This window comes from Cebus imitator, unplaced genomic scaffold (genome assembly GCF_001604975.1).
Source record: "Cebus imitator isolate Cc_AM_T3 unplaced genomic scaffold, Cebus_imitator-1.0 Scaffold272, whole genome shotgun sequence".
Lineage (NCBI taxonomy): Eukaryota > Metazoa > Chordata > Mammalia > Primates > Cebidae > Cebus > Cebus imitator.
In genome coordinates this window covers 1,407,185-1,423,591 of record NW_016107587.1, presented here as the reverse complement: position 1 = coordinate 1,423,591, position 16,407 = coordinate 1,407,185, and the positions used below count along the sequence as shown (strand labels likewise).

At 37.7% G+C, this 16,407-nt stretch overlaps 1 protein-coding gene across 1 annotated transcript in view; it reads left to right on the top strand.

Moving 5' to 3' along the window:
* Positions 1 to 16,407, top strand: part of ABCA13 (ATP binding cassette subfamily A member 13) — a 424,215-nt gene that overhangs the window by 296,378 nt on the left and 111,430 nt on the right. The window contains 2 exon segments of the mRNA XM_017500828.2: positions 985 to 1,072; positions 7,156 to 7,264. Of these exon segments, the coding sequence (XP_017356317.1) occupies positions 985 to 1,072; positions 7,156 to 7,264 (197 nt within the window).

Here is a 16,407-nt window from a genome sequence, read left to right as displayed (position 1 = left end):
ATAAAAATAAAAGATTTAATTTCCACCCAGGAAAATTCACAGAGCTGCTTAAAGATAAACTAGCAAATAGACAATAAAAACCCAGTGTGGTAATTGGTAACAATGGATGGAAATGCAGGATATTGTGGGAACTCAAAAGACAAGGAACATCTTCCCCACCTGAAATTGTCTGGAATGCCTTCCTGAACCAGGAATATTTGAGTAGAATATTGAAGAAATAGAGTAGGGAAGACAAACCAGAGTGGCTCAAAAGATTATGTCCACTATTAAGAAAACCTTTATTTATTTATTCATTTATTTATTTTGAGATAGAGTCTTGCTCTCTTGCCCAGGCTGGAGTGCAAAGGCATGATGTCCACTGTAACCTCTGCCTCCCAGGTTCAAGCAATTCTCTTGCCTCAACCTCCTGAGTAGCTGGGATTACAGGTGCCTGCCACCATGCCCAGCTAATTTTCTTTTTCTGTATTTTCACAAAATACTAAAAAATGACAGGTTTTCTCCATGTTGGCCAGGCTGGTCTCGGACTCCTGACCTCAGGTGATGCATCTGCCTTGGCATCTCAAAGTGCTGGGATTACAGGCATGAGCCACCATGCCTAGTCTAAGAAATTCTGAATAGTGGATTTGTAGAGGAAATGACTATTAATTATTAAAATAATTACAGTGCCGATGGTCAAGCCCTCTCTGTTACACAGCATATATTTCCTAACAAGACAGTAAGGTGTGACAAGTACACTTTCTAATGTGGCCAGCCTTATCCACACCCTCTCAATTATCAGTGGCTTCCATTTTACTTGGCTTGGGAGTTAGGCAACTTCCATCAGCAGGACACCTCTGCCTGTGTGTTCATGTCACAGACCACAGATGCTCAGCTAGCTACTGTCCTAAGACTGCTGTACCTGCTGGGGTTAGTAATGAACACCATCTGGTTAGAAGTCCTGGTGCTCTGTGGTTGAAGCACTAACACAATGTTCATTGTTAACAGGCTTGGAGGTTGGTCTTTTGGAGTACGAATCCCCAGTGAAGCTGGAGGTGCATATACAAACATATCAAAACCCCAAACTCTGGCAAAGGTAATCATATTCTTTTTATTTTTTATTTTTTCTGTTTTAGAAAGTAATTAGGAAAACTCAACGTTCAAATATATTTTTGAGCACAAGGTTGGGAAGGACCAGATTAAATACCAGCATTTGATACTAAGCATTAAGAAAAATTATATGTAAACATTGTCTTGAAAAGAAAATGACTTGTTTTTCTTTAGAAATAAAGCAAATAGGTTTCTGATTTTTGTTAAGACAGGACTTCACCTCCTAGATATAAAGTGGAGGAAAACTCTATTTTTAAAGATATCCATAGTTGTGATAGTTGGAAATATCACTAGTTTCTTTGCTGGCCAATGAGTTCTTCCATGCATGAACGTAAACACCTCATCTTCCAGAAGGCTGGATACATAGGCCTGGAGATGACACAAAGAAAGCAGCAGTTACACAGAGCTACTCTTAGGGGTTTTGAATTTTCAATCCCTGCCAGAATTATTCCTATGAATTAGGAATGGTCCCGTTGGAATTAGAGAGACAAGGTTGAGGGGTTATTCAGTGAGGGAATGAGGACTGGAACAGAGGAAAAATGCCTTGATCCATCAGTGGGAATACAGAAATGGTGAACCCAACAGGTTGTGTTGTTTAAGGAAAATAGCCAACACTACCCTAAAATGGGAAGAGTGGAAAGATTCAAGGCATTCATTCTCCATGACTGGAGAAATAGTATTGTGTTTGATTGAGAGAGAAACTGGAAAAGAGTAGATTATGGGAGGAAGTTAAGTCCACTGCGGGAGAGTGAGTGCGAGTTCTTGTTGGGACATCAGTATAGACATTTCAAGCTGTAGGGTGTGGGTGTTGTGCCTACTCATTAGCCCATTGTGGAACTGTGGGGACAAGAACAATCTCCAGGAAGATATTCTCTCTCTTCTGCAGTGGGGACTTTCATGGTTCATGTGAGCCTGAAGAAGCTTATTGGGATAAAGACATGCACATGTTGGAGGTTTACTCAGTGAAATAAAATTCCTACAGGCACTTCACAGTGTCATCCCTGATGAGACAGTCATACTTAAACAGAATTTTAAGTTATACATTACAATGTAATCCCTGAGAAAAATTTTCAGTCATAGTGTGAACGATTCAGAAATTTCTCCAACAGCTGAGATTTGTTCAAATCACTCTTCCTTCTAAAGGCAACACACATGAAGATTTAAAGCTCAATATGGGAATATCATTATTTATAACTTGATAGAAAAATAAAATATATTTGCTGACATATATGGAACACATTATGTCGCCATTATAAAATTATACCTAGTTAGTAGAAAGAATCTGTTCATTTCCTCTATGAATATTTCTTTTTGTAGAGGAAAGGTGAACTTTTTAGTCTATCCCAATCTAAACCCTTCTTATGTATTCGTACAAGACAGCTGTGTCTTTGCTTTGAAGTGCTCAAGGCACGGATGTCTTGCTTAGTTGATGAGTGGCTGGGGATTTGTGTGTTCCCCTCACATCTCTCACTTTTTGTCTTTGTTTAGTTAGATGAGTCTTCTGTACTGACATTTTTGAGTGGTGATTGCTGAAGTTTTCAATGTTATTTACATGTCTTGTGATAGGCAGAAGCATGCAGGTGAATTATAACTGACCTCCTGGGGATTGAGCTCCTTGCTTTCCAGCAAGCCGTGGAATCCAACATTGCTGTGGGGCATAAAGGGCAATCTATTATTTGAAATCCCCGTCAGCTGGCAGCTGATATTGCATCAAAGGATTGCATGTATCTTTTTGAAATTAATGACCAGCTTTTTCTTTCAGCCTTTAGGCTACATTCATTGACATAGATGATATGATTTTCATAGGCTCTTTGAAGGAAAAATGAAAAATTTGCATATGAATAGGCTTAATGTATGGTTCATTATCTTGTAGAATGTCTTTTATGTGACCTTTATGAGTTCTATCATTCACTTCTTGATTGTTTAGCTTGTTTAATCAAAACACTCTTTAGAATTTATACACTTCAGTTAAAGAAGCCAAAACAAAAGTCCCTTTTGTTTTTTTGCATACATTCTGTTCTCCCATGGAATTTTATACATGTGAATAATCCACTGAGGGTTTTTTTTTTCTTCTTAACAGCTACTTCCCTACTTTTCTGAGGGGCTGTTTTACTGAGATGAAAGGATTGTTTTTCGGTGTGAAAATATGTTCCTAAAAGAAGATTAACTACCTATTTCATTTATTGGACTTTATCACTTCTTGACTTATGACTCTAGGTAGGGAAGGAAATCCCACAGCTTATTTCCAGAACACAGTCCAGTTTTAGAAAACTATTCTTGGGAGAAAAAGAAAAAGAAAGAAAAGCTTTTCCTTTGAACTCTGCTAAGTCCTGAATGCTAACTTTAAGATCATCATAAAGCATGCATTAATTACTTAAAGAATTTATAAAACCTTTCCCAAGTAGAGGTCAATTTATAAAGGAACCAATCAGGAGTTCAAGAACATTTTAAAATCTGTTCCTTGGAATCTGCAAATCAATCATTTATTGCCAAAATGAGGCTATATAGCAAACAACTGCAAACCGTTAGTAGCATTGAGAATAAACATGCATTTAGCTCGTGGGTCTGTGGGATGGTGCTGCTGTGGGCTGTGCATAACAGATGGTGCCAGGCTCTGCTAGCTGTGGGGAATTTGGGATGCTCCTTAGCCAGGCTCGGGTTTTGCGTCCTGGGAATGTTCCCCAGCTCATCATCTGCAGTGACCCTTTACTCTACCAGGTGCTTCCCCTTCCATCGCCCTCCATGGCTGTGTGTGAAGATACTTGAAAATATGCCTTTTGAGCAGCTCTCCGCCTGCTTCCTGCCTGTGGACAGCTGGGCTCTCAGAGCTATTTACATTTTAGATGTAGTTCAGCCTGGGGTACCTTCTTGATACAGCTCCCTGTAAAGCACTCTAGGCTTTCTAGTTCTCTGAGGTCCACAAGCCACTCTCATGATCTTGTTGAGATATGCTGCTCTCTCTAAAATTAATTAGTGGCATTTGGGGATGGGCAGAGTACTAGAGGACAACACCCTTTAGGTTCCTAAAAGCCCTGTGTCCCCCTGAGAGGGTCCCTTAGCAGCATTGTTCTTTGAAGAGCTCAAGAAAGTTCTTATAATTGCACCCTTGACATGACCTTTCTTCTGAGGCCATGTCTTTCAACATTCTCTCTAGAGATCTCCATATCAAGGTCAAGATGTTTATTGGGCAGCATTTCCATCTTTGAAGTTAGTATAGGTGGCAATATTACCCATTATTTTCACATTGTAATATGCATCACGATTTTTTCAGTTATCTTTAGCAGTTTATTTTTTATTATTTTTTTCCAGTATTCCTAGATATTTTGTCATGTATTTCCAGGCTTCTATAATTGTCTCTTTGTCCCCTGACTTGCTGGTCTCAAAAGCAATGCCACCTGTTTTCAGTTTTTGGTACGGTAATACCCCATTCCAGTGTAAATTACTGTATTGGTATTCTATTGCTGCACTAATGCTCTATAACAACAATTTCAAAGCTCAGTGGCCTCTACAATGACATTTGTTTAGCTCACAGGTCTGTGAAGTTTTGCTAATACAGGCTGGGCTGGGCTGATCTTTGCCAGGAACGATCATGTATGTGGTTGGCTGGCCAGTGGCTTCAACTAGGATTACTGTGGAGGTCTCAGCTCCACTGTTGCATCTGATTCTCCCACAGGTTAGCCTGGCCATGCTCCCATGGTGATAGCAGAGGCATATGGGAGACTTCAAGTACATACATGTGCCTCTCAAACCTCTGCTTATGCCGCATTCTATTGGCCATAGCAAGTCACATGGTCAAGCACAGCATCAGAATGGGAAGGTGGGAAAGTCATATAGCAAAGCATGTGCACACAGGGATGGTGAAAAACTAGGGCCCTTAATGCAATCAAGAACAGAAGTCTCGGCCGGTGCAGTGGCTCACGCCACTTTGGGATGAGTAATCCCAGCACTTTGGGAGGCCAAGGTGGGCGAGTAACCTGAGGTCCAGAGTTCAAGACCAGCCTGACCAACATGGAGAAACCCTGTCTGTACTAAAAATACATAATTAGCTGGTGGCTCATGCCTGCAATCCCAGCTACTCGGGAGGCTGAGGCAGGAGAATCGCTGCACCCTGGGAGGTGGAGGTTGTGGTGAGCCGAGATCACACATTTGCACTCCAGCCTGGGTGATAAGAGTGAAACTCTGTCTCAAAAAAAAAAAAAAAAAAAAACCCAAAAAACAAAACCAAACCAGAAGTCTCAGAGTCTACAAGGGGTGAGGTGAGGGAGGCTTGAGCAGGCAGCCTCCTGTCTTTCCAGCTCCATTCTGCCAAAGAAGCTCTGCTTTTGTTTCTGTACTATAATGTGGTGTTATTTTTTTTTTTTAAATCACTCTACTTAAAAAAAAATTAAAACAAACAATAAAATAAAATTAGAAAAACCTTAATTCAGGGCAAAGAATTGTCTCTCTTATTTTTTTCCTTCATTTGAACAGTTAAGGGAATCAAGACTTGGGGGAGAAGAAGGTCACAGACAGGGCTAGCGGGGGTTTAAACCTTCCACAGGCAGTGGGCTTGTCTACTACATTAGCCTGTCCCTTGCCTTCACCAGAATCCTAAGTTTCTATCATTTCCAGAAATGTGGCTAGTGCCTGTGCATGTATTTGTGAGGGGGCGGGGTGGCATGGGTGAGATCCCAGAGGGTGACAGTACAGAATTGTATGGGTGGAAGACATGGACACATCTCTGTTATATGACATTAGCTCCTTCAGTTCACTATTGACCTTTCCATCAAGGGAACTTGGAATTTACCCTACGGGAGAATTGTGTGTCTATGTTGCTTTATTTTTTTTTTTTTTTTTTTTGGTCACAAAATCCCACTGTTTAGGCACAGCTTTGAACACTCAGTTCTGTAGTTAGTAGGTCTCAAGCTGCACTTCTTCCCCCTAAGGTTTAAAATAATGATTGGCAAGGATTTCTCTGTGAATTTAAGAAAATATTTTAAAATGTATGATATGAAAGATGGGGTCTGCTTTCTGAATTGCCTGAAGAAGCAGACTGTTTGAGAAAGAATTGGGGAACATTGTCTTGTGTAACGGGGTTTTGTTTTTATTTTTTCTGTTTTTGGTTTTTTAGCTATATAATCGATATTTTATTATTTAACTGTTTCCATGAACATGATAGCTGCCACACAAGACTCTAGTTAAAAAATAATTAGTTATAGCATGAAGGGGTGGAAAGAAAATTGATTGGAAGCCCTCAAGTTGGAAGGGATTTGAGATCTGGTCCAAAGTTTGCAAAAACTATGAGAACTTGAATAGGTTTCTCCAAGCATTAACTCTCTGTGGGGGAGCTCTAATTCTATCAGGTGGATTGTCTGTCACAAAAGGCAGCCTTGTCTAGAGAAATGAGCTGTTCAGTCAATTGAATTAATACCAAAATGCATCAGTTGGGTTCATCATACTTCTTGAAGACACTTGCTTTTCAAATTGAGAATATATTTTTCATTTTTATTAAAATATTGATACTTCAAAATATAGATACTGATGGTTTTATTAGTGTTTTTTTATGATACTTCTTATTCCAGATTTAATAACATTGTCTTTCTCTTACTTTCACCTTTCTCCTCTCAGGCTTGCTACTTTATTCTCCATGCTCAGCAAATGCTCAGTTTATTTTGAGAAACAATGTTCATTGTTCAGTTATTAATTTGAAAGTAATCATTTTTTTCTGATCATCTTCCACACTTTTAATTTGCAGGTCAAATTTCATTAGCTTACTAACTGAGAAAGAAAAAAATGATAGGGTTTGGTTCCTTTTTTCTTGTAAAAATATAATTATAGAGCAACATCCACATTTGTTCTGGGGAAAATTAATCTATTTTTAGCTGTAAATTATATGCTTGAGATAAATATAAAATTAGCAGACTGGAATTGACTGCTCACTGTCAGCCATGCAGGAACATTACTTTGAATCCTGCACTCAGGTGCCTTGGAAGTTAATTGACACATATGTTCCTTATAACCCAGAATAGCTAACAAACAGACTTAAGAACTAATTTAATGAGAGCCATTAATTTATTTTTCTTTTTTTAGGTGTGGTATAATCAGAAGGGTTTTCATTCCCTTCCTTCCTACTTAAATCATCTAAACAACCTTATTTTGTGGCAGCACCTATCCCCCACTCTGGACTGGAGACAATACGGTAATGTTATTTTTCATGCATTATAATTCACTACTTTCAAAAGACATGTTTTAAAAGTGAAGGAAGTAGAAAAGGTTCTGAGTAGAAATGTGAGGAGCAATGAGAAGGTTTCAACTTGGCAGCCAATCCATGTCTAAACACAATACAAAGTCATAGACTTTCTTTGCCTTTATTTGCGTGTCATTAAATGTCTTTACCTTCTTGAACCTGTGACCTCATCTGTGGGATGAGGGGAACAAAATGTGACTTGAGAGTTTGCCCCTAAAGTTATTTTATTCTGTGACTGAATGTCTTACAGAAGCAAGAAAAATTTTACTTTTTAAAGACAATATTATACAATACTGTTATAGAAAATGCAGACTGTCCCTCTGCCTTATCATCGGGAAGATGAACATCACATTTTGATTTATGCTGAACCCTCAATTCAACAATTATTTATATTGATCACTGATTCATTATCTCTGCTCTCTTATTTTGGTAAATGGCACAGGTCCATTTCTGCTATCCAGAGTTAACTTATTGGTTTAAGTGAATATTAATTTCACTTGGGTGAGATAAATTATAATTTGTTAATTTAATTCAGTTTCTTTTTTAAAGGGAGGAAAGAAACAAGAAGTATAAGCAACAACAGGTTATGTCCACCACAACTTACTCTCAACTGTATTAACATACAAATCAACACTACACAATTTTTCTAATGTGCTGTCATTTTATTTCAATCATACCGTATTTGTTTTTCCTTCTACACCAGGTTTTGAACAAAGTAAATGTAATTATTTTGTGGCAATGTAATTATTTTGAAATGATGATATGCAATATAAAAAATTAAAAATGTACATAACTAAGAGAAGTACAAAAATAGTACAATAGTCGTACAGAGTAGGGACAGAATAACATATATCAAATGTCTGAAATATATCAAGAACTTCATTAGATATTTAACATCCATGGTCTTATCTACTTTTTATGTCAATTTTGTAAGATGGACAATATTTGCCTACTTTATTGATTGGAAAACTGCTTTTCAGAAAACATCACCTATCAGCTATGGCTTTGAGCAAGGTAATAATGGGGCCATGATTGGATTCTAGGTCTAGCTGATAACAAACTTTTGCTTTTCTACTGCATCAAACTGAGATGTCATTCTAGCGGGCGTGAATACAGCATGGTTCATAGAGGGGAAGTTATTAACGATGGAACTTGAACAATGAGCAGAAGTTTAACTGAGGTTGGAAAGCCATTCTGGGTCTTAGTAATGCAGTAACAATCATAGGCTATGTTCAGGTTATATGGAAGAGTCCGGTTTGACCTCGTGATAAAGCTGAACATAGAGGGATAATTGTTAATCTCTTCAGAATGATTGTTTAAGATTAAATGCTGCTTGGCTTTGACTGATATGATGAAGAGTATGGACTTTAGTAAGCGATAGACAGGTTTTACCAATATGTGAGAATAAGAATGACATAATCTATGTAATATGTTAGGAAGAATGATCTGGAAGCCATTGATTAAAAGGAGAGGACTGGTTGTAATTCAGTGACCTATTGGAAGGATACTGCTCACGATTTTGAGATCAAGGCCAGGATGAATCCTGAGGGGAAAAAAAATGATAAATTTCAGACAGATGGGAGAAAAGATTGAGGTACTAGGGATGGGAATAAAAAAGATATTAAGAAACTAAAATATAAATATGAGCATTTTAGAGCAAATGTTCAATACTGATGATATTATGAGAAATGTCAGGGAGAAGAGATGTTTTCAAGGAGGGGGCAAGGTGATTTGTGCAGGATCAGAGATGCTAGTTTGGTTCACATATATAGATGAAAATGTTCAGTAGAATTCAGAAAACTGGAGAGAAAAGTTCAGTAGAGTAGTCATAGGCAACCTAAGTTCTAACCTTAATAACAGATGTTAGATAAAGGTGTTGGTAACGTGAGATCCTGCATGGGTCAGGCACAGACGCGGAACAGAAGAGGCCTATGGGTCGAACAGAGGGAAGAGGACAAATATTCTGCAGCCTTCAAGGTAGGAAGATCTTAGCATGGAGGCAGGGGAGGGCAGAATTTCAAGCAGATGGGCTGGAAAAATGAACTATTACAGAGTCATCCAGCAGAAGGAGAATGAAGAGGTTTTGCTGCTGACCTCCAGAGGGCCAGTTCAATGGTGTTTCAGAAACGGAAAATTAAAGTAGAAGGAGTGTAACAGAGAGAGGTTATTTTTAAAACTTGAGACTAAACAGGTAAATTCCAGCTTGACTTGTCTGTGCATCATGATGGGAAAGGAAGACTTGTGCTGCTCCTGACCTACCATTTCAGCCTTATGGCCCCTCACTTTCCCCTCAGTGCAGCTGGCCTTTGCATCACTGGCCTGTCATCCCTGTGAGCCTGGTAACTGCATTGGCTCTGCTGAGACTACCTGTCTTCTTCTGCATCACCTTAAGCATTTCTGCTCAACTTTCAAAGCCCATCTCAGACATCACCTCTATTGAAATACTCACCACCCTTGCAGGATGAGTTAGTGTCTTCTCTTTCTTCTCCCACAGTTATTTGCTTATAAAATTCATCCATATATATATATTTTTTTAGCAAGCATTCATGTAATGGCAGATATTTCCCAGACACTGTGTTAGGGCATTGCTGTACTTTAAATGTGTCCCCCTAAAGTCTGTGTATTGGAAACTTGGTCCCCAGTATAACAGTGTTGGGAGGAAGGGTCTTTGGGAGGTGCTTGGGTCATGGGGGCTCCACTCTTATGAATGAATTAATGCCAGTATCTCAGGAGTGGGCTACTTATTGCTGGTGCCATGCCCTTGGACTTCCCAGACTCCAGACTGTGAGAAATAATTGTTTTCCTTTATAAATTACCCAGTCTTATGGCCAGGCATGGTGGCTTATGCCTGTAATCCCAGCACTTTGGGAGGCTGAGACGGGTGGATCACCTGACATCAGGAGTTTGAGACCAGCCTGGCCAACATGGTGAAACCCTGTCTCTACTAAAAATACAAAAATTACCTAGAGTGATGGTGGGTGCCTGTGATCCCAGTTACTTGGGAGGCAGAGGCAAGATAATTGCTTGCACCCGGGAGGCAGAGGTTGCAGTGAGCTGAGATCATGCCACTGCACTCCAGCCTGGGTGACAGAGTGAGACTCGGTCTCAAAATAAATAAATAAATAACCCAGTCTCTGATATTCTATTATAGCAACAGAAAACAGACTAAGACAGTCATTAGAGTAGTTGATACTTTACATTATCATTATTTGTTTACATTCCTTTTTAATAAGAATGTAAACACTTCATGAAGGTGTTTATACTACTGATGTTTGTGTTTTCTAAAATCTTTATTCATAGGTATTCAATAAATATGTCATTTAAGTGAATCAGCTTTTGCACTATTGTTATAGGGTCACTGTAGTACATTCCATTATGATACTTTCTAAAGGATAAATATGCAGCAAAATACATACTTGCTACTTTCATTATTATGACCTTTTAAGTTGGCATAATTTTATTAAAATATTAAAGATATAAAATAATGAACCTAAGTGGAAATTTGTTTTAATAGGACTAACAGAATAAGTGAAAACAGACTGAATAGATAGTGCTTAAGTAGATAAGAAGGTATCTTCCTCTGATAGAGTAAAAATAAAACGGGATAAAGTATTTATTTTATTTTGTGTTATTGGGTGTGATTGTGGGTGGTGATGATAGCAGTTGTAAAAGGTAAATTTCTTCAACTACTTACTGAAATTTCATCCAAACCTTGGAATGCTGGTAATGAAATGCCACCATGTGACAGGAATTAACCTCAGCAATGTCATGAACAAGCTAGATCCATGATCATTAAACTGTCTGCACATTGGAATCACCTGAGCATTTAAAAAATGCTGATTTCTGTTGCCAACCCAAAAAGATTCTGATTTAGTTGATTTGGAGTAAGTCTTGAACAGCAGGCATTTTTTGTGTTTTCGGGTGATTCTAATTGTAACCGAGTTTGAGAACCACTGTGTTAAACTGAAAAACTTCCCAGCTGATTCATATTTTGACCACAGAAGCAGGAAAACTGACAGAAGCATAAGTTAGGAGTCAGTTTAGAGATATCCACACTCACCTTCTCACTGTTAGGAAGGGACCTGATAGATGCCTGGCTACTGGGTACCAGGGGAGGACTGTCCTGCATCTAGAACAAGAAAGAGCTCTTGTCTTTCTTTTCTTCCCATTTGTATATGTCTTTTGGAATCCTCTGGAGGGCCACAACTTATTAGTATGCCGCAAACCCCAGGGAGGAAGGAGAAGGGTGGTGCGTGTCGTCTGCTAGGATGATGAGGCAGAGATGAAACGAACCTGGGAGCAATGGATGACATGCATGGCAGTTTTTCCTGCTTTGCTCTTGATGAAATGAGAAACCTGCTGAAATCTCCAAATCATGATGAGAGAATATGAGCATGAGAACAGGGGAAAAATCTCTGATCTGTAATAGAGCTATTGAATAAACAGTCATTGACTGTTGATAATCGGCTGGCATGTATAAACTTTATCATGCTCTTGAGAACTTTGGAGATATTTGAGACAGAAAATCTGGCAGTACCCAAGTGAAGATAAAGGGACACTCTGGTAAGGGAGGATTCTGAAAAGCATCAGTACTAGCTTGCCCTTGCTGGAATCAAGAAGGAGTAAGAAACAAAAGAACAGCAAAGCCAGTTATCAAACCCAGTGTGGAACAAGGACTGATCTCCCCTGCCCTGTAACCACAGAGAGGAGAACATTGAATACACTGAGAGGGTGTTTTCATGGGGAGCATCTCATGATGTGTTTCTATCTGCATAATAGAGGGAAATGTGTGAACTCTATGAAACAGAGGATAAAAGATAAGAAGAAAATGCCAGGCTGAGCTGCAGGGTGTGACAAGAAAGGAGCTAGCTAAGATGAAGATGGAAGTATGAATTTTCATTGGATGCAGTGAATAACATTATTGATTGATTACAAACCTCTCTCCTTCACTCAGAATTATTGACTTAAAGAGCAAACACACAGCATTCTCTAAGAAAGCACAGGGAAAAAGTGGCACAATAAAACTGACCTAGGGGAGGAGCTAGGGGAATCGGGTAAAGAACAAAAGCAGATGAATAATGAAGTAACAAGGAATGATGTAAGAAGAAAACAAATTAAACACAAAACAAAACAACAAAACAACTCTGTGCCAATGGATTGGAAGAGTTTGTCATGATTCTGCCAAAATTTATGAATTAGGTATTGTGGCAGTATCAATGATTGATGCACAAATTTGGTGATTTTTCTAAAGTTCAAGTATTAAAAAAAAGTTTTTACAAAGCTACGTCAAAGCACATTTGTTTCTAAGGAATACAAATAAGACTGGCCTCTGACATTTTTTATAGTTTCCTTCGAGACCTCATCTTTGATCCAGGGATTATTTGGAAACAATAATGTTTAAATTCTAAGTTTTGAGATTTTCCTGTGGTCTTTCTGTTACCGATTTCCAGTGTGATTCCTCATGGTCAGTAACCATACTCTGCATTATTTAAATTATTTTAAATTGGTTGATGTTTATTTTATGGTCAGGATATTGTTTATCTTGAAGCTTCCATGGGTGATTAAAAAAAGTGTTCTACTCTTGTTGGTAGGAATGTACCTTATATGTCAATTAGACCCTGTTGGTTGATTGTGTGGTTTTGTTCTTCCACATCTTCACTGATCATTGAAGATCACTGCATCTTCACTGAAGTTCATCACTGACATATCATTTGCTGAGAGGCAAGTAGTAAAGTCTCCCAATTGTGGCTTTCTTGTTTTAGTTCCATCAGTTTTCGTTTCACGTATTTTGAGGCTCTGAGATACTTGTCAAATGTCTGTACACATTTGGAATAGTCACATATTTCTGGTGGATTGATCCTTTTATCATTTGGGGTGATTATGTTTACGTGGTAGATTAATCCTTTACATATATGTAATGTCCATCTTTGTCACTAGTAAATGTAGTTGCTGTGAGATTTGTTTTATCTGATATTAACATAGTCACTTTTTGTCTGTTTCTTTTGATTAATGTTTACATGCTATATCTTTTCCATTATTTTATTTCTAGTCTATCTCATTGTGTAAAGTGACTTTTGTGTAGAGTGAATATTGTTGGGTCATATTTTTTAAACCGTGCTGCGTATCTCTGCCTTTTAATTGGTGTTTAGGAACCACTTACATTTAAGGTAATTACCAATATATTTGGGTTTAAGTCTTTCACTGTCATTTGTTTTATGTTTCCTCTGTTTGTCTTTTCTTGCTTTTCATAAGTTACTTGAGCATTTTATTTTTAGGATCCCATTATGATTTATTTATAGTATTTTTAAGATACACATTGATTAAGTTATCTTAGTAGTTCCTCTAGGTGTTATAATACATATGCATGACTTATCACAGTCTACTGATACTGTTATTTACTACTTTGGGTAAAGTGTAGAAAGATTACTTTGACTTAGGTCCTTTTACCCTGTTTACCTTTAATATGTTACTGTCTTAAGTAGTTCCTATTCATTGAGCACCACATCAGATAGTGTTCTAATTCTTACTTAAGTCATCAAATATGAGATGAATGATAGGTCTATTATATTTACTGCTTTTTTTTTTTTTTAACATATATTGATGTTCATCTTTCCTTTTGGAAGTTCTAAGTCTTTTCCTGTTATGATTTCCTTTGTGTTTATGTAACTTCTTTTTGCTATTCTTTAAGTGTAGGTTTGCTAATGACAAATTTGCTTATTTTTTTGTAACTGATACGAACTTCATTTCACCTTGATTCTTGAAGATATTTTCATTAAATATAGAATTCATGGTTGACAAAGAAAAGCTCAGCGCTTGAAAAATGTGCTACCTTCTTTTGGCCTGCATGGTTGGGCCCTGCTGAAAGCTGAGAGAGTGGGACGGTTTTGCTGGTGGTGTTTGCTTCGAGTAAGGCAGATATTGCTAAAGAGTTCCTCTGTTAGACCACTATTTTCTGGATCCTTTGGTTTTTTATTTTTTGGAGCCTTTCTTATTTGTACTTGTTGAGTTTCAATTTGGAGGCTTTAGCAATGCCTTGTTCAGGATATATGTGAGGTGATAAGGAAGCCAGGGTATTTATTGTTGAAGTCTTGCAGTCTCAGGGGACCACCATCTTATCTGTACCCCAGAATCTTTCTATTTCTGTTTGTTATGTCCATCAGTTTTTGGTTGTAAAAACAAGGGCCTGGCAGAACGGGGCCTGCTCCATCTGGGAGGAATGTCTCTGGCATATTAACCATAACTTCAAAGGCAGAGAATAATAGAATAGCACCTATGGAATATGGAAAGAAAAGGTTATGCTCCTCACATTCGGCACCTAGTGAAGATGTTGCCCATAAAGTACACAGGCCACACAGATATGCTCACGTCGAAAGTGGCTCAAAAATATACTGTAGACATATTGTTCATTAAAAAGAATGTCAAAAGATAGCATTTGAGATATTAACCAAAAGGAGGATCATGAAAATATTGAATGCACAGAATGAAGAAAAGAACTTGGGTGAGCACCGATTATAGTGAAGGCAATAGATTATGCAAATGTTTGCATCCATGTGGTGAAAAATTAATTGATGATCAAAAATTATCCATTAAACTGAAGATCGGTAACATAAAACTTAATAATAATGTGCACATGTAGAGAAAATTCTCAACAGAAACAATTAAGACCCAAATGCAAACAGTGATTACTTCTGATTGGTTTTGGATAGGATTATAAGTTATTTTAATTTTCTTCTTTACCCTGTTTTAAAATTTAAAACTTTATACAAATGGCATCTATTACTCATAAGAATAATAATTAATCTTAATATTGAGAAAAATACATTTTTCAGGACAGATTGATTGAGGAAGAGAGAGAGAAAGCCATTGAAGTGCCTTGTAGTCAGAAGAGCTCATATATTTCTTTTAATAGTTTGTTAGATTGAATTAACTTTTTACCCTTCTATATTTCACTAATATGTCATAGTGAATTAATTAAAACAACATAAACTTTCCACATATGTTGATGGTAAGACAAGTTTTTCCTTTTGATGTGGATGTTTACAGACATCTGGGCATTAATACTTCTAAAGATATACATTTTATAGGAGTAATGAACCCGAAAGTGACTACTTGAGTTGGAGACATGTTAAGTATCTTGCTATCATAATGGATATTGGACAAAAGCACAGATGTGCATTTTTACCAATGACAAATAAACAGAGCCTGGAAACCATAACAGATGTAGCCATAATGAGAACACTAAATGAGAAAACTAATTTTGTACATTCATACATTGCTGTGGGCCAATTCCTTGAAAGAAAAGCCAGAATATAAATGATAAGACTAATCAAACAAAGAAAAATTATTTAAATGTACTCAACATGTACATTTTGAAATGCCATTTCTGAAAAGTTGTAATGTCATAAAGACTTGAGTGAGCTTCTTCTACTCAATTCTGGTATTAAAACTATGCCCCTTTTACTTGGGAGTCTTGGACCTTTTACCAGCATCATCATCTCAAGATTCTATCACAATATGATTGTTACCTAACTAGAGTACTGAGTGCTCAACATACAATGAAAACAACAACACAGTTACAGAGATTGTCCATTGCAATAATGTGGTTTTTACAGCAAGGATATAATGATTTTCCTAGTCTTGTAGGAAATTTGTTAAACTGGCATCTAGAAAATCAGGGTTGTAGTTCTCACTCTAGTATGAATTATGCTTGACCTCAGATAAGTTAGTAGAGTATGCTTATGTCTCAGTTTCCTTCTCTGCATTCATTCACCAATCTTCAGCTACACTTTCTCTGCAGTAGGCCCCATCATGTCGGATAGGATTCCTCTTTATGAGGCAGCACATAGCCATCCTCTCTTTCTTTGGATCCGTGAAGAGAGCTCTGCTTTCTAATGTTTTACTCTTTTAAAGAACAAGGGGCATCATGGGAAGGTACAGGATAGTGTGAAGGTGAGCCAGTGTGGTGCAATTGCTCCTACCTACTGCTTCTTACACACAGATCTAGGACAACCCAGGACCCTCAGGTAGGAAAGTAAGCTTCCACCAGTGTGGTCTTTCTTTATTCATACTCTTATTTTTGTGAAAATACACATTAT